General features: G+C 39.4%; 1 protein-coding gene across 1 annotated transcript in view; it reads left to right on the top strand.

The window, feature by feature from the left end:
• The window catches only part of CSMD1 (CUB and Sushi multiple domains 1), a 2060919-nt gene that overhangs the window by 1437242 nt on the left and 599383 nt on the right, over positions 1–24294 (top strand). The window contains 1 exon segment of the mRNA XM_038396611.2: positions 22851–22954. Within this exon segment, the coding sequence (XP_038252539.2) occupies positions 22851–22954 (104 nt within the window).

Genomic DNA, 24294 nt, shown 5'->3' with positions numbered 1-24294 from the left:
CTGCATATATATCGGGGTGGCCAAACTTACTGATCCTCTGAGCCACATACAACAATCTTCAGAAGTTTGAGAGCTGGGGAGCACCTGCCGGGGCTTGAGGCTTCAGTCCTGCAGGGCTCCTTTCCTGGATCTTGGGGCTTCAGCCCTGCTCCTGCTGAAGCTCTGAGCCCCAGTAGGCACAAAACCCCCATCCCCATTGGACAGAAGCCAGAGGCAACACAAAGGGGGACATGTGGGGTCATATGCCCTCCCCCCACAATTTTTGCCAGGGTTTGCTGGCCCAATTCAGTGGTATGATGCGGCCAGGTCCCATCCCTGCATGGCAGCTGCTGGAATAGCGAGCTGTGGCCATGGGGAGAGGCAGTGGTAAACAGCTGGGAGCTGCAGGGAGAACTGCTGCTTTTGCTGCTGCCTCTCCCCATGGAGCTAAAGCAGCAGCCCCTCACTGCAGCTCCAAGCTGTTTGCCTCTGCCTCTCCACACAGAGCTAACACCTGGGAGCTGCAGGGAGGGACAGCTGAGGGTCAGGGGGCATGTCTGTGGATGGTTGTGGGCTGAACTTTTAAATTGTGCCCCCCCACACACTCTGAGAAGGCACCAGTCGTCTGTGACAGAAGCCCCTAGCCCTTACCACCCTGCTACAGGGCAGAAGCCCTGATCTAGCCCCCGCAGTCTGATAGGTGGAGGATGGGGATCTATGGGGGGCTCCAGGAGCCTCATTTTAACTATAAAAGAGCAACATGCAGCTCAAAAGCCATCGTTTGGCCACCCCTGATATATATGTTTAGGTCAGATTTTCATTTGTTACACTAGAGTAATTCCATTTACTTTCATGGGGCAATTAAGTACTTTCATTGGTGTACATAAAATCAGAATCTGGTCCTGACATATTTTAGAAAGAAAGGAAGGTTTATCTTGAAATCAAGCAACCTTCTCATCAATGAGGTGAGAAATCTAGTCAAAAGATTCGTCCATTTTTTCTTATTTTTTTGGATAATCCTGTTCTGTTCCAAGTCGGATTCTTAACTTGCACTCCCAAGCTGTTTACATATATAAATGAATGTAATGCTGGTGAAAACTGATGAGTTTACAACTCTGGAGTTAGCCATTGTCTCTAGACAAAACAGGTGCAGTGCAGCATAGGCTAGGCCTCTCCACATTGCTTCGACTAGTTGACTCAACTTTCACCCTGAGGTAACACCTGTAGGGAAGGTCAATCTTCATTCTTAATGAGTTTCCGGACTGTCTACTGAAGCTTCCAGACAGGGTGCCCATTAGGGTGATTGTGGTGAACAGTTAACTATAATGAACAGAGACCCACAAATCACTGAACTCAGAATAAAGAAACTCCATCACATGGTACCAATTTTCAGTCAGTAATAATCTAAGTCAGTAAGTAAGATCAAATTGCTGACCTAGATGTTTGAAAGGATCTGTATTTCATTACAAATCCCCTTGAGTCATTAAGTCCTCATTTCATAATATTTTCTCTATTTATTTAACAAAGAATTGTCCTTAATAAAAGCTGTTGACACTGTGCTATGGTCCTTCACTTGTTGGTTTTGAGTGTTTCTGATGGTTCAACAGCTTCATTTTTTCTTGTAAAACAACAAGGAGTCCAGAGGCACCTTAAAGACTAACAGATTTAGCCACCAGACTCCTTGTTGTTTTTGTGGATACAGATTAATACGGCTACCCCCTGATTTTTTCTTTTCACTGTTGACAATTCCCTTTCAGTTGTAAACAACAAGGAGTCCAGAGGCACCTTAAAGACTAACAGATTTAGCCACCGGACTCCTTGTTGTTTTTGTGGATACAGATTAATACGGCTACCCCCTGATTTTTTCTTTTCACTGTTGAGAATTCCCTTTCAGTTGTAAACTCACACATCTTTTTCTCTAATAATTTAACAGCCACTAATTTATTCAAAAATTGTCTTGAAAAAATCATATCTTCCTCTTTTTCCTAAATTACTGAAGATTTTTTTTGAGGTACCCTTACGGCCAGCCTAATTCTGAAACCAACTTCCAGTGCCTTGACACTCTGTTCTAGATACATTGCACTTTGGTTCCTTTCTGATCACCATTAGTTTAAAATTTTCCCATTGGGAATGGCAGCCAGCTTTAATTTAGACATCACTTCTGTAACCATTAGGACTTAGTCTGTGACATATTGATCATTGTCCTGTTGGAACTCTTCCTCTCCCAAGCCACTTTTTTTTCAGGGAGGATGTTCTTATAGATTTTTGATTATTCATGCTGCTATGATGTATTATGTGGTCCAGTTTTTCAGATCACTTTGTAAGCAGGTCGTTCAAGGCTTGAATTACTCACCTGTAATTCTGGTTCTCTGAAAGCAGCATTTGATGGGATTTCTGTTTTCCCATCCATCTCCCCTGCAAGTTTTGTATGTGTGTAATATTTGCACTGACTGATTTTTCATTTTGTTTTGGATGCTTTTGTTCTATAATTAGGGAGGCGGTGACCATACCCTAGTTACAGTTCAGTTGAACTTTTTGCACTTAAAGCAGAGTTTTGCACAGATTTAAAATTAGCTTTAAAAGCACACAGAAGACCAGATTTCATGGTCCATGATGCATTTTTCATGGCTGTGAATTTGGTAGAGCCCTATTTATATATACTAAATAGTAGGGCATCCCACTATAAGGCCATACCAGCCACCTGTCTAATTCCCAGCTCTTCTGGCAGGTGGGACTGCAGTCACCTTTCCAGCTTTTGGATATCCTCACCACTCTTTGTGAAGTAAAAGCCCAGTTCAGATCCACTCCAGAACATCACTCCTCCAAGGACAACCAGTCAGTTGCCTCTTGTTTTGTATGTAGTTGTAATGCGAACTATTTTGCTGTTTGTCTGCTCTGTTTCATACCTCCCACCTGCTCTCATTATAGAAATAGTTTAAGGAATTAAAAAAATATAATTGTAGAAAAGAGCCAGGCAAAGTTATAAAAATAGAAGTAGGGCAAAGGAATTACAAATAAAGAAATAGAAAAAGCTAAGGGATTAAAAAGAGCCAAACAAAGGCATGACTCACTACTAGTCTATATAACCACATGACCTCATTATTGTTATCCTTGTTCTCCCTATCCCTTCTTCCTGCCTTTTGTCCCTCATTTGTTGAGCCTCATCTCAGCTAAAGCTATTCAGGACAAGGACAATATCTTATTCCTTGTTTACATTCAAAGTTGCACAGTGGTTTAACTCAAGGTATGATTTTAAACCGATTTAATTAAATCTGTGCAAAACCCTCTCAACCTTTTTGTTTAGTGTAAAGAATTCAGAGTATTCTCACAAATTGTCAGCCCTTGCTTTTTGAATACAGAATATATTTTTCTGAGAATTTTTAAGTAATTCAGTTTGAGTTCATTTTAAACTCTTTCATTAAGAAATGTTTGTTCTGTGAGTGTATGTTATATTTGGAATTTGGGGATCTCCTTGCTGATACTTGGATGTTGTCGGGGTGCATTGAGGCATGGGGAGCTAAACTCAGAATGAACCTAGCCTTGACTCAGCACAACAAAAACTCAAAATTAATTGTCTTGCACTGAGTTTAGTTAATGAATACAAGTCTCCTCAGTTTGCTCTGTATTTGACATTAGTTGTCTATCTTCAACTATAGACAGTGTAGACATTCTGAGTACATTTCTCAGACCTGAAGAAGAGCTCTGTGTAAGCTTGAAAGCTTGTCTCTCTCATCAATAGAAGTTGGTCCACCCTAAGGTATTACCTTACCCACCTTGTCTATCTTTAACTGTGTTAATTTGGAGGTTTTATATACAATACAGGATTTTATTAAAAGTTTGTGACGGTGCTAATAACTTTGGACTGAGCATGATCTGTCAGTCATTTCTGTTAGTACTTATCGATAATGTCAGAGGCTTTCTGAAAGATCTCATAACCGGCTGTGAAGAAGTCTCTAATGCTTTTCTCTGCACCCTTGGATGGGGGAGATCAGGCGTGTCAGTATTACTGATGCCCTACAGCAGTGTTACTCCACATAGCATTGAAAGATGTTTTACAAATTCTAACATTTAGAAGTGATGTTGTGATGGGATCCCCACAATGTCCCCTGAACTCTCTCCAGCCTGGGCGGTCTCACAATGCCATGCTAGTGACCAGCAGCATATCCTTCCAGGTGCTGTTATCATTCAGCACAACTGCATGTGGAGCCCCACACCCAGCTATCTTGCATGAATGCTCCCAGAGCCACTCATCAATCATACAGAGAAAGGCACGAGCTGAATCCCCCCAGCTCCCAGCACTGTACCTCAGAAATATACTGTCTTGCACTTGCCCAAGCAACACAGCAGGTTAATGGCAGAGCCAGGAATAGAATCCAGTTCTCTTGACTCCCATTTTAGTACTCTATCCACAGGAATGGCAGCACTCACCATATAAAATAATTATATAAAATATATATGCACCCTTTACTATGTCACCACTTCTATGTCATATAATATCCTCCCCTTTGCACTTTATCAAGATATCGTACCCTCTTTTCATTTAAGAGTTACTTTTTCTGTGATGACTACAGGATGAAAGATGAGGACAACAACAAAACAATAGAAAAGGAGTACTTGTGGCACCTTAGAGACTAACAAATTTATTTGAGCATAAGCTTTTGTGAGGTAAAGCTCACTTCATCGGATGCATTCAGTGGAAAATATAGTGGGGAGATTTATATACACACACAGAGAACATAAAACAATGGGTTTTACCATACACACTGTAAGGAGAGTGATCACTTAAGATGAGCTATTACCAGCAGGTAACACCCATTGTTTCATGTTCTCTGTGTATATACATCTCCCCACTGTATTTTCCACTGACTGCATCCGATGAAGTGAGCTGTAGCTCATGAAAGCTTATGCTCAAATAAATTTGTTAGTCTCTAAGGTACCACAAGTACTCCTTTTCTTTTTGCGAATACAGACTAACATGGCTGCTACTCTAAAACAAAACAATAATAATTAAATGGGAGAAACTAACAAAGAAAACCCTTCATCAGTATTTTCTTTTCATATTAATGTGTGTTGCCCACTCTGTGTTTCTTGCTTAAATTATAATATTACTGAAATAGGAAGGACTGTCCATTTTGTGACTTATATAGATTCATTTTTTCTCAGTCATCTTATATTTGTTGGTAAAAACTGTCATAGCATCTAGTGTATAATATTTAGGAATTTCAGATTAAAAGTAGAGTATTGTACAGCTGAATCAATTTAATAAAAGATCTCAAAAACATACTTTCATTTTTATTTTTACGGTATCTCTACCATGTGTGAATGTCATTCTCTATTTCTGAAGTGCTAATAGAAAGCACTGGATACATATATTAAATATTATAATAGGTCTTGTTGGTATCAATAGGAAACAATTAATATAAAACATTTTTCTTCTCATACATTGTTCTGGAAAATATTAACAATGTTAAAAATTATAATAATTGTCTATATTTCTTTAAGGCTTATTCTTCCATTTTTGTTTCCTGATGATGCTGTGACAGTTGGTGTGGCAACAAGAAGCAAATATGAAAGCAATCCTCTTGGTCCTTACCCTTGGGCAAAAAATGAGAAATGGAAGGACCAGCCAATATGCACAAAATGCTGTGTTAAAAAAACCAAGAAAACAATCTCTCAGTTAGGAAATGTCCATCTTTTACCTTGTAACACAAAAATGTCTCTAATACTTTTTTTTAAGAACCAAGTCATGCAATGAAATCTTTCACATGTGAATTCGTCATTCCAACCATCTTGTTATATTATTTAGCTCTAACACTGACATACGAATTTTAGCCCTGTGTAGTTATAGATATCAAAATGTAACTATCTCTACAGAGCGGTGTGGATATGGTCTATATGGTTAGAACAGTAGATGGGGACTCTGGAGACCTGTGTTCAAATTCTGGCTCAGACACAATTTTTTGTGTGACCTTGGATAAATCATGATAGTTGTGTTAACCCTAGCACCACAATCAGCAAATGTATTGTCTAACTTTACAGTTCTTGTTCTCTCCGAAGGCCAAATTTTGCTTACCATTGTGCTCATTAGTATATTAGCTAACATGGTGCATTTTCCCAGTGTAGTCAAGGCCATAGAGTTATGGTAGAATAGTCTGATTTTGTTTTGTTTTTTTGTTTGTTTTCCAAGTAGAAACAGTAAAGTGCAAAGAAGACATAAGTTAAGAAAAAGTCACATGTCAAAATTGCCCTGATTCTGACAGGAGGAGCACTTCTTGCAGCTCTGAATGTCTGGGGAGATGCAAAGGTATTGTTATCTTTGTTCTCCCCTGCTCTGGCTGCAAGAAAAGGGATCATGAAGGACCTGGTACAGTGGCTGTTCATCTCTCAGTGACCACAATATGCTGATCATGTTGTGACTGGTTAAGCTATTTAGTGCAGCTTTGGCTTTGGAGAGTAATGCAAAGTCTCTCTAAATTTCACTCTTTTAGATGCTCCACAGGCTTTATTGGCTGAACTTATAAATTCCTCAAACTGCAGTTATTTGGCTTGCAGGTTTGGGGCCCCAAATGCTTCATAAGTGAGGCTTTTAAATCCCTTGAATACCAGCTCCAGTGAAACCTCAGCTGAGCCTTAGCTAAACAAAAGTCTTAGATACCCTCTGAGTTTTTGATAGAATCTTAGGTCTGCAGAGTTTCTAATTCATTTATATTTTGACACTTACCATTGTTTGGTTTGTACCTCTCTTCATCACATCCATGGAAATGTCTTTTGCTGCTCAACACTCTTTGTACATCTCCCTGCTGTGTGGACATCAGCCAAGCTGCCCTGTCATTTCATTACCCAACAAAGTTTGAGCTAAGATATTCTGCTAAATCTGAGACTTCACCTTTGCATTTAAAATGTATAATTTTGGAACTGTCTTTTTTTATACACCCCCATTGATTTTTATATGGCTTCACTCAGATGAACTTGTTGGAAAGGCTCATTTTCAAATCATTACCAGCTGCTAAGAAGAAAATGGATTTTTGAGAATAAAACATGCATATCGCAATGTCAGTTCTGAGAAATGATCAACTTTCCATTTTAACACAGAATCATATGATAGGAGGTATTTAATTACTAATACCTTGTATCTGTTTTAGTATATACCTACTGTCTCATTTCTTTCTTTGCAAGACCTTTTTTTTCTTTTTTTCTTTTCACAGACAAACTTGAGTATTAAAATTTTGCAATTTCTGTACAACCATGTAATGAAAGCACTGAATAATATTCTTTTCACAGTCATTTTTATCCCAAGGTAACAGGTGTGTTAAACTCAGAGCAAGGTGACAGTAAAAATATTTGTGTAATTAAACAACTCAGTATTGCTCAGTGTCATTCTTTTATGTATGTATATATGTATATGGTCAGTTTTACTAAGAAAAGATTTACTTGCCAAAGCATGTGTTGAATTGCTGTGTGATGTTCATACACTTCAACTGTGCTCTCCTCCACTGACCATGTATTAGATTAAAAAGAAAAGTGGGATGAACAAGCAGAAGTTGGCCTTTTCACCCTTGCAGACCTATGCTTGGCTAGAGAGCACGCAGGAAATCCCAAAGCTATTTCCTGCTCTTCTAGCTCTACTTAAATTGGAATAGCAACTGCCTGGACAACCAGAGAGGGCATGTGCAGTAGTTGCTGCTGGGACACAGCAGGCCAAGAGTCTGAGCTCTGGGTTGGGAGGCAGGCCTAGGAAGCAACCTGAGCATGTGCCTCCTTTTGGCCTGCTCTGAACATGAAAATCCACCAGAGACCAAAAGGTAGTACACACACCCTGATCAGTTATTGCTGCAGGCTACTGGGACTGCATGTCTGCTGATAAAGGTGGCGGTTGGCTGATAAAGCTCATTGTTCGTTACTGATGAGGGTATTGGAGTAATTTCTGAGTTAATTCCTTCTTCCCCAAAGGCTGTAGGAGGGTTTCTCCACTATAAGCCTAGGGTGGGAGTTTGGAATGAACTACCAGCTAGGGCCGGTGTGGCCAACCTGTGGCTCCAGAGCAACATGCGGCTCCTTGTATAGGCATCGACTCTGGGGTTAGAGCTATAGGCGCCAACTTTTCAATGTTCCTGGGAGGGCTCACTGCTGAACCCCTGGCTTTGCCACAGGCCCTACCGCCACTCCACCCCTTCCCACCCTATCTCTTGAGCCTGCCATGCCCTCACTTCTCCCTTCTCCCCCCAGAGCCTCCTGCACACCACAAAACAGCTGATTGGGAGATGAGGGGAGGGAGGGAGAGGCACTGACCTGTGGGGCTCCTGGTGGGTGGGAGGCCCTGGGAGTGGGGTAGGGGAGCTGCTGACATATTACTGTGGCTCTTTGGCAATGCACATTGGTAAATTCTGGCTCCTTCTCAGGCTCAAGTTGGCCACCCCTGAGCTAGGGGGAACTGCCCACCATGCTGCTTTTTTCTGAAACATAGTCATCCCAGTTCCCAAAGGAAACCATTTTCTTTGCAGAACTATGTCTGGTTAAAGACAACCATGACACAGATGCTTTAGCAGTATCCAGTGAGGCATGAATGGCACCAGAGGCAGGGAAATTCCTGTCTTCAATTCAAAAACGGCTTTAAAAAAATGAGAGAAACAGTAAACCCTTAGAACCACTGAAATCAGAAAATGAGAAGTTATTAAATCATAATGTTATGCGTGGTGATAAGCTGCTTCCATAGTGTCAGCGGCAGTGTTTAAGGATGATAGTGTAAATCCACTGAATGTTGCTATTGAACTGTACGGACTGAACTTTCAATAGATTTAATTTACATTAGTATCTTTTGAACCTCTGACATGTGAGTGGATTTCAAATTATTCAAATGGTTTGTATCATTCCCAGTACATATTTTATAGAGATACTTTAAGTAGATCTAATTTTCTGAACCACGAAAATAACTTTCTAAACTCTCTTCTTTCACAAATCTCCCAAACACTAACTCACCTCAGTAAAACTGCTGTCACTCGCACACATTTTAAAAAGAGGCAGGGGAAGAGGAAAAAATATTTTCCAAGATGGAGCCTTACTCTTGGTCTCATGATGCATTTCATTTTGTCTATCTGCAGATAGATCATAAGTTCCTCTGTATAAAGTTCTTCTTCATTTTGTATATCACAGATCACACTGTCACATAACAAATGATTAATAATAGTATAGTTCTCAGCACTGACTCTAAGCCAGTAGCAACCCTTTTTTCGTAATACAAAATGGGAAACTAAAAATGTTCTATCTTCTATTCCAGTTTACAAAATTGTGTGTTGACGGTGCCTCTGTTACCATAACATTTCACTGGTGAAACAGGAAAGTTTAATGGTTGCAAATGCTCCTATATTTAGCATGAATTTATAATCTGAATAAATAGCAGTTATGTTTTTTTAATGTCTGAGATTACATATGTTCAGTGAAAGTCAGGTTCCTTGGGAGGGTAAGAATGTACATAGACATAATCTGCATTACCTTTAATGAGTTTGAAATTATACTAAATCATCTTTATTGTTTAGGAAAATATCAGGGGATACCTGGAATAGTGTCTAGCTATGTCTTACTTTGCAAGCTCTTTCTAACCAAAACTTTTCATTCCCTTGCTGGAGAATTTGCTATGAATGATAATGTTATTTCTTTCTATGTTTTATATATGAAATAAAATGTATTTAAAATAAAATATTCATTCATTAGGGAAACAATTATTAATCTTGCAAATAGACCTTTTAAAATATTTTTACAATTTATAAATAATATAAGCTGTAAAATATGTTTTAAAAGGTCTTTTTGCAAGATTAAATAATTTAGTTTCCCAAAGGAATTGGTATTCCATTTTAAATGACTTTTCTCTTCTTCTATACCTGCTTTCTTTCATTGATTGACAATATTTCAGACCTGTTCTGTTGCCTTGTTAGATTCAAGTAGTTGAATCTACAATCAACTAAAAACATTTTTGATGTTTTGAATTCACTTAGTCCTTCAACTAATGAATAAGTAGCTGCTGACCTTTGTTATGGAAGTCCATTTTAAATGCCTAAGACAGTCTTAGAGAATGTAAGGTTAGGTTGTATAACCTTAGAGTAATAAGTGGCTGCTTAACATAAAACCCTCATTTTTCTCAAATATTTTAAGTAACAATAATCATGAACTTAATCCAGTCCCTCAAGGTTTTTCTGCCACTCACACAGAGCTCAAAATGCATGCACTTTTCATTGTCCCAGACTTGTGGAAAGAAAGACAAGATGCAAAGGATGTGGTTTAATTAGACCACAACTTTATTAACTTAATTTACTGGGAATATCCAGCAATAATTCATACAATAGAGATAAAGATTTCTTCCTTAATTGCTTCAATCTGGTGCAGTGTTGCTGTCAACCATTCTGCCCTCCACAACTGGTCCCAGCCCACTGCTGGAAACCCAACTCCCACTTCTCATATGAGACAGTCCCTATGGGCTTCTTTAGGAAATGCCTTTCCCTCAGTGACTTTGGCTGGAGACATACAGTGGAACTGTGGTCCTAGTATTAGCATGCATTCTCTGATATTCCAAGCAAATATTCTCAGCTGAAAGATGTACTTGATGTGCAGTCCAGATTAATGAAGGAGATGGAGAAAAATGATAACATGACTTCTAACACTTCATTTATGAATATATCCTTTTAGTCACATATGTCTTCATGTGGTGGAAGTGCAGGGAATCCTATCCTTGAAATATGGATCAGTGTTTGAAGTACCTCTTTTGTTTTGAAATATCACAATGATTTTGGAATCTGAGGGAATATGATGATATTTCTACCTTTGGTACTGCAACAATGGCTTTTTTTGCTTTCAAATGCACTTCCAGCAAGTGGTGCCTATTATAAAATAAGTTACAGAATCAGGTGCATACTTCTGTTATCACACATGATTTTCAGCCTACTCATTTCAGTTGGGGAGAAGATGCACGATAGGAAAATGTAGTATATTATTACAGCTAAAGCTAACCTTTTTGATGCAAATACCACCGTAACTGTAAACAAATAATATAAATAGTCGTACAATATTTGTAGGCTTTGAAGCCCCAATACTAAATTTTAGTTTGTGGCATTCAACCTCTGTTGTGGTATTCTGCCCTTCCACCAGAAATCTGCCTAAAGACTGAGAAGGTCTTTGGTGTGCTAGTGATGTTCAGTGCCATATATAGATTCATAGATTCATAGATACTAAGGTCAGAAGGGACCATTCTGATCATCTAGTCCGACCTCCTGCACAGCGCAGGCCACAGAACGTCACCCACCCACTCCTATGAAAAATCTCACCCATGTCTGAGCTATTGAAGTCCTTAAATCATGGTTCAAAACTTCAAGGAGCAGAGAAGCCTCCCTCCAGTCAACCATGCCCCATGCTACAGAGGAAGGCAAAAAAACCTCCAGGGCCTCTCCAATCTGCCCTGGAGGAAAATTCCTTCCCGACCCCAAATATGGCAATCAGCTAAACCCTGAGCACATGGGCAAGATTCACCAGCCAGATACCCAGGAAAGAATTTTCTATAGTAAATCAGATCCCATCCATCTAATATCCCATCTCAGGGGATTTGGCCTATTTACCCTGAATATTTAAAGATCAATTACTTACCAAAATCCCATTATCCCATCATACCATCTCCTCCATAAACTTATCGAGTAGAATCTTAAAACCAGATAGATCGTTTGCCCCCACTGCTTCCCTTGGAAGGTTATTCCAAAACTTCACTCCTCTGATGGTTAAAAACCTTCGTCTAATTTCAAGTCTAAACTTCCTGGTGGCCAGTTTATACCCATTTGTTCTTGTGTCTCATTGGTGCTGAGCTTAAGTAATTCCTCTCCCTCTCCTATATTTATCCCTCTGATATATTTATAGAGAGCAATCATATCTCCCCTCAACCTTCTTTTAGTTAGGCTAAACAAGCCAAGTTCCTTAAGTCTCCTTTCATAAGACAAGTTTTCCATTCCTCAGATCATCCTAGTAGCCCTTCTCTGTACCTGCTCCAGTTTGAATTCATCCTTTTTAAACATGGGACACCAGAACTGCACACAGTATTCTAGGTGAGGTCTCACCAGTGCCTTGTATAACGGTACTAAAACCTCCTTATCCCTACTGGAAATGCCTCTCCTGATGCATCCCAAAACTGCATTAGCTTTTTTCACAGCCATATCACATTGGCAGCTCATAGTCATCCTATGATCAACCAATACTCCAAGGTCCTTCTCCTCTTCCGTTACTTCTAATTGATGCGTCCCCAACTTATAACTAAAATTCTTGTTATTAATCCCTAAATGCATAACCTTACACTTCTCACTATTAAATTTCATCTTATTACTATTACTCCACTTTACAAGGTCATCCAGATCCTCCTGTATAATATCCCGATCCTCCTCCGAATTGGCAATACCTCCCAGCTTTGTATCATCTGCAAACTTTATTAGCACACTCCCACTTCTTGTTCCAAGGTCAGTAATAAAAAGATTAAATAAGATTGGTCCCAAAACCGATCCCTGAGGAACTCCACTGGTAACCTCCCTCCAACCTGACAGTTCGCCTTTCAATAGGACCCATTGCAGTTTCCCCTTTAACCAATTCCTTATCCACCTTTTGATGTTCGTATTGATCCCGATCTTCTCCAATTTAACTAATAATTCCCCATGTGGCACGGTATCAAACGCCTTACTGAAATCTAGGTAAATTAGATCCACTGCATTTCCTTTATCTAAAAAATCTGTTACCTTTTCAAAAAAGGAGATTAGGTTGGTTTGGCACGATCTACCTTTTGTAAAACCATGTTGTATTTTGTCCCATTTACCATTGACTTCAATGTCCTTAACTAATTTCTCCTTCAAAATTTTTTCCAGGACCTTGCATACTACAGATGTCAAACTAACTGGCCTAACTAACTAACTAACTAACCGGATCACTTTTTTTTCCTTTCTTAAAAATAGGAACTATATTAGCAATTCTCCAATCATTCGGTACTACTCCTGAGTTTACAGATGCATTAAAAATTCTTGCTAATGGGCTTGCAATTTCAGGTGCCAATTCCTTTAATATTCTTGGATGAAGATTATCTGGGCCCCCCAATTTAGTCCCATTAAGCTGTTTCAGTTTCGCTTCTACCTCTGATATGTTAATATCTACCTCTATATCCTCCTTCCCATTTGTCATGCTACCATTATCCCCAAGATCCTCTTTAGCCTTATTAAAGACTGAGGCAAAGTATTTGTTTAGATATTGGGCCATGCCTAGATTATCTTTAACCTCCACTCCATCCTCAGTGTTAAGCGGCCCCACTTCTTCCTTCTTCGTTTTCTTCTTATTTATATGGCTATAGAACCTTTTACTATTGGTTTTAATTCCCTTTGCAAGGTCCAACTCTACTCGACTTTTAGCCTCTCTCACTTTATCCCTACATCTTCTGACCTCAATTAGGTAGCTTTCCTTGCTGATCCCTCCCATCTTCCACTCCCTGTATGCTTTCTGCTTCTTCATAATCACCTCTCTAAAATGCTTGCTCATCCAGCTTGGTCTACAACTCCTTCCTATGAATTTTTCCCCTTTCTTGGGATACAGGCTTCCGATAGCTTCTGCAGTTTTGATTTAAAGTAATCCCAGGCCTCCTCTACCTTTAGATCCATAAGTTCTTCAGTCCAATCCACTTCCCTAACTAATTTCCTTAATTTTTGAAAGTCAGCCCTTTTGAAATCAAAAACCCTAGTTGCAGATTTATTTTTGTTAATCCTTCCATTTAGTTTGAACTGAATTAGCTCATGATCACTTGAGCCAAGATTGTCCCCTACAACCATTTCTTCTATGAGGTCCTCGCTACTCACCAAAATTAAATCTAAAATGGCATCCCCTCTAGTCGGTTCAGCAACTACTTGATGAAGGAATCTATCGGCTATCGCATCTAGGAAAATCTGAGCCCTATTATTATTACTAGCACTGGTCCTCCAGTCTATATCTGGGAAGTTAAAGTCTCCCATGATCACGCAGTTTCCATTAGTATTTACTTTACTAAAGACATTAAAAAGGGCTCTATCCATATCCAAATTAGATCCCGGAGGTCTATAGCACACCCCAAGCACTATCGTAGGAGATATCTTCTGGTCAATGTCATTTTGCCTTCTTGCCTTTGAGTACTTTGTGTAATTATGCTTTATTTCCCATCAGGTGGCTTTGCTAGCTTCAGTCAATACAACTGTACTCTGAATCTGATTTTACCTTATTGGAAAGTAATAATTGAAAAATATTTTCACCACATCTGGTGAAAATTATTGGCTTCTGTCATGTTGGTTGTCATTTTTCATGCCTTATGGGCACATTTTTATTTTTGTTGTTGGCATTATGCAGATTGAGTAGCCTTTCTATAGCTAGTGTTTCAAAAAGATCTCATTTAAAATGCCAGATTAGCTTCAAGGTCCTCTCTTCACATCTTCATATAGCATTCAGCTCTAAGAAGGAATCCTATTTCAGAATTTGTGCTTCCGTATTTGTTGCCAACATGAGAGACTTTCACATCCTCAAAAGATTTCTGATTTCTTTCAGGATGTCATTTATTTTAAGTTGGCCTCTTTATGGAGTATTTTTAATCTCTAATGTCTGTCTCCTCCTGTCCAATTGTATGTTTAATCTGTTTGGACATCTGTCAGTCCTCATCCTCAAAGGAAACCTGCACAACACTTTCAAATGATGAGGCTGGGAGATTAAATTAATAACACTGCTAGACACTATAAATTGTGGTCTTAATGAAGACACTGGATTTATGGCTTATTACAAGAATCTGTAACTCAATACCCCCACCCCCCACCCCACACACACACACCCTTATTTTGTCCTATGACTACAGGGGTGTTAACAAGCTACTTCACCTTGAATGGTCCCTCTTAGAATATGTGCTAACTACTTATGCCAAATTATCTGTTCAATCTTGCATTTCACTGTGACATGCTTAGTACCTTTATCTTAGTACCTGTAGAACTGGAAAGCTTGTCTCTGACCTCCAGGAGTTGGTCCAATAAAATATATTACCCCTCCCACCTCGTCTCTATAGATATTTAAGAGATACTTTAGTTCTTGTTTGTACTTGGCTATTAAAACAAAACATCCTGTTCTCACTTTGGGGCATTAGCTTTGTTATTGCTGTTTGTTGTAGGTGGGAATTTCTAAAAGGGCCTAAATGACTTAAACACAAGCCCTGTTGAAAGTCAGTAAGACTGGTACTCTCAAGTACTTTTGAAAATCCCATCCTGCAGCTTTTCCTGTCTTTTCTTCTGGGCCATTCCTATAGTCTTTTAATTTCCAGTGTTGAGGATCCTGATTGATGATAAACTTAGAGAAAGGAAAACTACCAGCAATTCAATGTCTTTGCAAATATAATTCTGCCAGGAATCTCACTCATTCACTTAGCTCCCATCTGCAAAATTAGCTTCTTATTAGATGTCTCAGGGCTGGCATCTTTCTTTCTTAAATAATCATTTTGAATTGTCTTATATGGGACCCTCACCTTCCACACAACAGAAAACTGCAACATTTTTTTTGCAAATCATATTATACCTGAGTATATTGTTGTCCCTGAGCAACCATTACTGGTTTTGAAATACAATTTGTTTTGGTATGGAATTAAAATATTGTTTAATGTGTCCAGTACCAAATATCTGACTTATAACATTTATAACTCTTCCTCTGATATCAACTCTCAAAACATGGAATTAACTGAGGAAGTCAGGGGTTCAAACAAAATATGCTGACAACTTGCAGACTCTTTTTTGTAAAAACACTGATAGCCTAACGTGTCTGCACCTAACGTGTGTACACACCCAAATCTCACTGTTGACACTCAAAAGAAGAAATATCTATGTGTCAGACATGCACAGATGTATGTAAGATGTCATGTACATTATACACTAGCTATTTTCAAAGGATGGATTGAAAGAAGGACCCACTGCAGATAGCTTGGTCCACACTTAGAATGTGTTTCTTTCTGGTGGTTGTGAAAATGAGGAAACACCACTGGTTAATGCCACCATAGTAATTTTTCAGTAATTTGGATACCAAAATGAGTTGCATTTTTTTAGGTGTCCAGAAGTAGTCTGGAATGGTTATGGTTATCTTGGGTTTTTCATCATGGTGTATCTTAACAAAACAACTATTTAATAAGCTAAACAAAAATAGTTTGTATTTAATTGCAAAACTACTTAACTATGGAGTCATGAATGGCACCTGTGCAATCATTCTTTTTTTGTAGTATAATCATCATTATATAACACAATAGAGTCTGTGATTGTATTGGTGCAATCTCTTTGAAATAACATTTTTTCAATACATACATTGTAAATGTGTGCACATACAAAAACATTACTCCCATGCCCCAATACTACAACCCCCTCCCCGAAAACGAATCCACTTCACTTACAATTTAGGAAGGAGAAGACGGAGAGTAATGTTGTTGGTGGGGTTTTGCTTATTATTATTTTAAGTATGTGAGAGGCATTTGGATACAAGTGTTGATGAAAAAATATAGATACTTAAGTGCTAAATATAATTACATTATTTTTCACACATAAATCTTAAAATTTTGGACAAAGATCAATGACCATCATTACACAAATGAAACTGCTAATAGGGTAAATGTATTGTCCAAGTTAACACAAAAGTCAGTGACAGCCCAAGGAACATAACATAAATCTCTTGGCTCTATATCTACTTGGATCCACTGTATCATGCTTTCTCCTTGACCTTCATTTTTATTAGTATAGAAGAAATTATCTTAAAAAAGAATACTGGATTTCAATTTTCTGACCTTACTGTCATAGGTGATCAGGTTCACTGTGTTTTCCCTATGAATAATCTTCACAATTACTGGGATTCTGTGCTTCTTATTATGGATTAAACCTTATTATTTTTGAATAATTTACTCTATTAAAATATTCATAGCTGATTTGTAAACTTGAATGTAAATAAAACAATATGTAACAAAATGTAGCATATATATGATTCATTACTACTTTAAGAATATATTCAGTCATCTCTCTTTTAGTAAATAAGACTTTAATTACTGTTGCTTTAAAATTGATGTATGTGAAACTAGGTTTTTTATTGTCAAGGAGAACAGCTATACTTTTATGCTTCTACATACTTCTCATATTGTTCCTTGGCTTTATTTTTTCTTGACTTGGAAATGAAAATTTGGCATGTTAATCATTGTTATAACCTAGGGACATTAGAGGGTGCAGCTAGGAACAGGTGGGAACATGTATTATTCAACCTTCATGGTAGTGCCTATAATGCTACTGGTTATTGAAACATAATGCAGTCTAGTGAAGTACACTTTATCTCTGCATACAGCAGATTTACAAATACAGGCTATAAAAGGCGTATATTGTATGGAATAGATCATTGAACTGGAATGCTGACACATTGTCAAAATAATTTTGCATATGGTTTGGTCATATAATGATTTCTTTTAAGAGCGAGGCTTGCTGGCACCACTATACTTAAGGTTATGTGAGGGGTTCCATTAATCCCCTGTATTTTTAATGGTGTGTAACTCATTTGTAAATAGTCACTCCATCTTGAAATTCAATATACAGAGTATTAGTCCAGGGGCATATTTAAACTCACAGTATTTTAAACAAACTGCATTAGTTATTTTGAATTATAAATCAGCATAACAATTGAATTCTGGGGGAGCATTCAGATATGGGTATTTGGTTCTGTACATTTAAAATGGCTTTCTTCTTAAAAGGCAATGCTGAAGTATATTGGTCCATAATGTTGTTGTCTTAATGTTGTTGTTTTTTTACGTCTTTTTTATAACTGAGTTATTTAACTTAGTATATTCCATACACAATAATTCATTTTAGAAAAATAAATCAAAAGTTCTTTGGCCCAATGAGACACTATTCATGTCTGGAGCCACAAAAGACAGCTTTTTCACTACAACAGAAGCCAGTGCAATTCTTTGAGGAAGAAAATTATGTAGCAATACTTTAAAGAGGGCAGAACTTGCCAAGAAACAAGCTGGACTAATTTTCATGGAGGTTTCTTACTATTATTGTTGTTTGTGTAGCACCCAAAAGAGTACTAGGTACCACTAGTACAAATAGGAAGATACAGCACTGGTCCCAAAGAGTTCACAGTTTGGTTTCACACACAATGAAGGTGGGCAACTGTAATAGCAAGAGAGTTGAAGAAAGGTGTTTCAGTGACAGGATAACATGTTTACTCAGCAAGGCAAATGCACATCTTGGTGCAGGTATTCAGAAGTCCAAATAAAATAAATAAATGTCTGATTTATTTCCTGTATACATTTGGCTGAAGTGGCTTATCTTCTAGCATGTTGGTGTAGATTGTCATATAAATTCTATACAGGAGTTCAGCCTCCATAAGAAAAAGTCTCTGTCTACCAGAGTTCTTTTACAGAAAGATTCTTGACTAGGTAAAAATGCACAAGTTCAAAAGCAAAAGTTTTCTTTGCTTTGGGCTTTAACACACAGCCTGCTCCCACTGAAACCCACACAGTGCAGAGACAAGACACACCATGAGTAAGAAAAGTCCATCTAAGCAATGGTAGAAAACGTGCTTGAACATCAAAATGATAAAACTTGTTTGATCAATATAAATAACAGGGATGACAAACTGACCTTCCAAGTAAACAATCTGAAGCATCAGATGAAAACAGTAGAGGATTATTCTTCTTTGAGTTGTTGCAGATGTGTATTCCACTTATGGGCATTCATGGCAAGTGCACTGCAGTTGGAGACTTTTTTCCTATAACGGTGCCCACCGGGGCAGCAAATGTGTTGTATATCTCCTCTTGGTCCTCCTGTGGCTATATAAGGGTGGTACCTCCCTGATCAGTTCCTTCTTACCACAAAGAGCCTTAGTTGGAGACCCCTGTGTGTGAGTCTCCTCCTGGTAGTTTTTCTTCTCTGCATCACAGTTGTATTTCTGGGCCTTATTCTGTAAATAGTCTTAATAGTTAGTACTCATAGTTTAGAGCTCTTTGTTGGTTTACTTAGTTTTTATAAAAAATTGTGATGCATAGCACTGTGGTGTAGCATTCTCTGGACTCTTATAGCACTGCCCATCATGCAGGGTTAAGTCCCTAACAGTGACCCCAATATTTGCTGCTTGCTGTGTCTAATGGAAGGTCACATTAAGGAAAAGTGTATTATCTGCCATTACTTCAAAAAGAGAATGCAGATTTCAAGAGACCTTCACCTGAAGCAGCTTCTCTTGGAACAAGTTATGAGGCCTGCATAGGGGCCAGAATCTTCATCAGCCAGTGGGACCATCTACTTTCAGCCATCTTCCACCTTGATCGTGGTAGTGAACAGATCCCTGGATTCTGGTTCTTTCCTGAGAAGGGGAAGGGGGTTGATCTGCATCTCCTGGGGTATGTCAGAAGAGGATCTACAAAGCAGACTAGGGACATTTAAGTTGTTGGGAGATTCATCATCTTCTTCATCAAAGATATGTCCACAAGACTTTGTACCCAGGACAGAGACTGACTGTCTATCTGTTTTTCCCTGGTATTCAGATGGGAGAATCCTGGTACAGTGACTGACATACTCTGCTTGTTTGTACCAGCCTCCCCACTAACTCAGGAGATGGGTGTGTGAAAGGCTGTTTCCAGCTCCTCAGCTTCGATAGCTTCAGGGGTGGAATTGCTACCACTGATAGCTTCAGTACTGATGAAAAAGCTGGCAACTTCCTTATTGGAGAGGCCTGGAGGGATGGTACTAATATGCTCCTCATCCTTGGCATGCTGTACATCTCATATTTGGTACCCAGGTACCCTTTGGAACCAGCACCACTCTGTCATGCTCTTCAGGACTGATAATGGAAGATGCTTTCGTCTTCCCAGATGGTTTTTCTGGTATTGACAATGGCCCTGACCTTGGAACAGACTTTTAAAATCTCCCATTGAATGATAGATAAATTGGGTTATTATGTGGTCTCACTGGGGTGGGCACCACTGATGCTTATGGTCAATTCAGAGGGCTTGTGATGGGATGTACTAGGCCCAAAGGCCCCTGCTTGGAGGCCTTGTGGTCCTATCACACTCATCCCATAAAGGAGCAGTAAAGAAGTCCTCCAGGCTGCCAAGAGTGGCTGTGGGGAAGCAGCCAATCAGGGCCCAGCAGGCCCATATGAAAGAGTTACAATACCTGAGGAGGCTCCTCCCACCAGCTACTAGGGAAGTGGAGTTGAGAAGAGGCTGAACACTGAACAGTAAATACCTCCAGAAGGGGATCAGATGGTTTAGTGGCCCAGCTGGAGAGCTGGGATCAGAAAGGCCCAGAGCAGGTGAGGACAGTGTCTCCAGGGAGGAAGCTCTGGAGGTATGGCCCCATACCAGAGCTGGGAGTTTTAAAGACTGTGCCTGAGGAGGGCTACAGACACTGAACAATGGATGGGTACTGGGATGGGCCCTTGTTGTACTGTATATCCCAGAAGGGATCTGTTTTGTTTCACATACAGACTGTGTGTGTGACTCGGCTGGAGTGCTGAGTCATTGAAAACTGACATGAGAAACCTCCAATAGAGGACACCGCAGACTAAGAGAGGGCAGGCCCATGCACAAGGCCGAGGAGCACTCACAAGATATCCAAGATATCCTAGAGTATTTGCTATACCTGAAATTATCAGGCCTGCCATTGAGTTCTCTGAGGATGCACCTTGTGGTGATCTCAGCTATCTAGCCCCTGGCTTGGAACCACATAGCAAAGAATAGGATATGATGGACAAAGTCAGAGGAGTCTTTTTCCTTACCTACACGAGGCCAGGAAACAATGGGAGATAGGTGGAAGGTAGGCATGTAAAAGGTTAACCAGTTAGCATAGGCTTACTGTTACCCAACCTTAACCATTAACACCAGTGGCCACGCAATAGCGGGAGGGACCCCATGCTGGCCTGGTGGGAGGGACTCTAGCTCCAGCCGGGCTGGCTAGAGCAGTCCCAGCCATGTCAGGCTGGCTGGCCAGAGGGACCCCATCCCTGGCTGTACTGTGCCAGCCAACCTGCGGGACCCTAGCCCGAGCTGGGCCTGCAGGACCCCAGCGCAGCCGCACCATACCAGCCAGCCGGGACAACCCCAGCCCCGGCCATGCCGCACCAGCTGGACGTCACCCCCTCACTCCCAGCCCCAGAGTGACCCCAGCTGCCCTGCGCTGGCTGGCAGGAGGAACCCCAGTCCCAGCTCCAGCCATGCCAGGTCAGCCAGAGCGACCTCAGTTAATGGTTAACCAGTTAAATGATATAATTTTAATCGTTTAACCAGTTAACTTTTTAAATCAATATTTAGATCCTAGTGGGAGGTGGGAGACTTTTCCCAAGCCTTATTGAGGAGTGGCTCTGTCATGTAGGGAGAATACTCAGGAGATCAAAGCCATCTGCTTTTTAGCTGCTTTTGCCAGAATAGTGGCACAAAATGGCTGTTGCAGGAGCCAGCACAGGTGCTGAATTTCCAAAGTGCCGGGGAGGGGCGGGTTGTGCTCAACCCCTGGCTCTGACCCAGGCCCCGCCTCTACTCTGTCTCTTCCTGTCCAGCTCCACCTTCTCCCTCGAGCATCCTCATTCCCACCCCCTCCCTCCCAGCCTCCTGCACGCCGTGAAACAGCTCTTTGTGGCGGGCAGAGGCACACGGAGGGAGGGGGAGGCACTGATCCACGTGCAGGGCCTGCCAGCGGGCAGGAGGCACTGTGGGGAGGGATAGGTTCTGATAGTGGGGCTGCCAAGGGGTGCCCTGGAACACTCATGGAATCCATGCCTATTGGAGCCAGGATCTGGCCCCAATACTGTTGTTAGTCCCAAAACATAAGCAAAAAGAGCACCCTCCTGTAAACAAATTTTCATGGAAATTGGCTCACAGGTTGTCCTGGTGTATCCAATCATCATCATCAAGATAAGGACACGATGAATAATTTATTGAGACAGACTATCTGCTGAAAACCTGATATATAGATACCGGAAGTAAAAGGAGTAATATTAGTGACTGCAGCACACTGACACAGAGCTGTAATAAGGTCCTAATTCTGGACTCATTTTTTGTGGAGCTTTATGAGAAGAACATTTCTGTACTTCCTACTATGATTTTCAATGGAATACAGTAAATATATGAAATTTTTTGGAGAGAATTTTTTTTTCCTTTCATTATGATTAGAATTCATGGAAAGTTTATATTGAATACTGAGTAAAATCAATTTCTTCATAATATCTTCTGTGTTAACAAATTTATAGACAGTAGTCATGGAGTTCTTAGATTTCTCTTACTGAGAAATCATGTACCATCCCTTACCTCGCTCTCTCATGAAGTGGACAATCTTTAATAGTTCATCCTCATCTCCTTTTTTATTTTATATTTCATCTGAAATGGAAAATATTCTGTAAGGTATTTCTGAGATTTTCATATTTATAGTTTCCAAAAATGTGTAGATATAATGATATTTATTGCACTCTATACTTTAGATTGGCTTTCTTTTATGTCACTGTATATTATTGTACTTTTTCAATGCCAAAATATCAATATCAGTATATAATAATAATAACTTAAATAAAGTGCTATTTTTACTTATTAACTTTAAAAACTATCAAAGGATGTTGCTATGCTTAATACCTTTATCTGAAGACTTCTTTCTTGTTATTAGACAACATGAAAATTTTTATTTTCAGTTTATTTTTTCTGTAGGTCTTGCTCAAATTTAAATAACAATTATGGAAGTCAATGGGAGTGAGGACTTTAAGGTTTGACTCCAGAAGCTAAAGCATTTATTAAATATATGACAAATCATCTCATCTGTAGGATATAATTTAATTAAATATGGATCTTTTCATTCTAATAGGTCATAAAGCTAGCTTTTGAAGAGTTTGAACTGGAAAGAGGATATGACACCCTGACTGTAGGGGATGCTGGGAAAGTGGGAGACACCAGAACAGTGTTGTATGTGTAAGTACACTTCATAAATAGTTATGGTTTGATATTTACTAGAATTCACTTTGGTTTTCTATGTTCTATATATATATTAAAATTAGTGACTCAGAAATATGGTTTGCTATGAAGTATGCCTATTAGATCAAAAGTCTGAAACCATATCACTGAACGAAGCTCAAGAATTCATGTACGCAAAGCCAAAAGAGAAATTTAAAAACAATAAAGTATAAATAAATCTTACCACAAAAAAGTAATTGAGTAAAAGAAAACTTTGTCCGCCAGACACTGTATCATGTCTGAAGATTCCTGAGTTTATGCCAATTTTAGCAAATCAGTGCTGTAATCTCTTTTTAAAAAAATAATGCAAACTCCCATCACCTGTAAGGGAACTCTGGTGAGTCAGCTACAGTGGAAGATATATGTGCACAATCTCTCAAATGAGAAAAAACAGTTAGCTCTACAGTAACTGTTGTTCTTTGAGATGTGTTCTGCATATATACATTCCACGATCCTCTCACCTCCCCCACTACTTTGGATATTACTTAGACGACAGTGCAAAGGAATGGAGAAGGAGACAGCAGCCATGTCCTTTTTATACCTTGGCTCTGAGCATGAGTAGAGAGGGGTGGTACCACCGCCTAGTGATACTGCTGACAAAAATCTCCACCTGGAGTACATTGGGTGTACATACACCAACACAGGAATGTATCTGTGTACACCTTATCTTGAAGGACAGTTACTGTGAGTTAAGTAACCATTTTTTAAACTATACACATCCACGATTTGAGTCATAAACAGGTGAAAATGGAATGTTACAAGTTCAAACTGAAATTTTGAGTTTAATATAAGTACAAAAATATCTGAGATAAATAAATTAGCCATGAATAAATATGAAAACCTGCTAATTTTTGTTTCAAAGCTTGGGATGTGGTGTGTAAGAACTAGATATAAAGGGGCTTTTGGTTAATAGGTTAATTTTACTGTATCTGACAACTTTTAGGGCATTTATAAACCTTTCCTACCATAAAGAATGAACGTAAGGTATTTTTTAAATAATAGATGAATGTCACAAGCAGAATTCCTATAGCAAGGCAGGGAGAAGATGAGTCCAAAAAGTCTACTAGTGATCTTACTATGCAAATCTAATTTCCCTAGGAAGCACTTACATAGCATGGTATTGAGTGTTACAGAAAAAAGCAGAAAGGGGTCTGCTCATTTGTATGAGGCTTCCAACCCCTGAGCAGCATCATGTATCCTGGATGAAAAGCAGTTACACTTCTTTCCTCCCCTCACTCCCCCCTCCATAAAGTGATTGTTCTGATGTTTAGTATGGTGCCTTTGTGCTGTCACCATAT

This window comes from Dermochelys coriacea, chromosome 3 (assembly GCF_009764565.3).
Source record: "Dermochelys coriacea isolate rDerCor1 chromosome 3, rDerCor1.pri.v4, whole genome shotgun sequence".
NCBI lineage: Eukaryota > Metazoa > Chordata > Testudines > Dermochelyidae > Dermochelys > Dermochelys coriacea.
The sequence above is the reverse complement of the archived record's forward strand: the minus strand, read 5'-3'. Positions and strand labels throughout refer to the sequence as shown.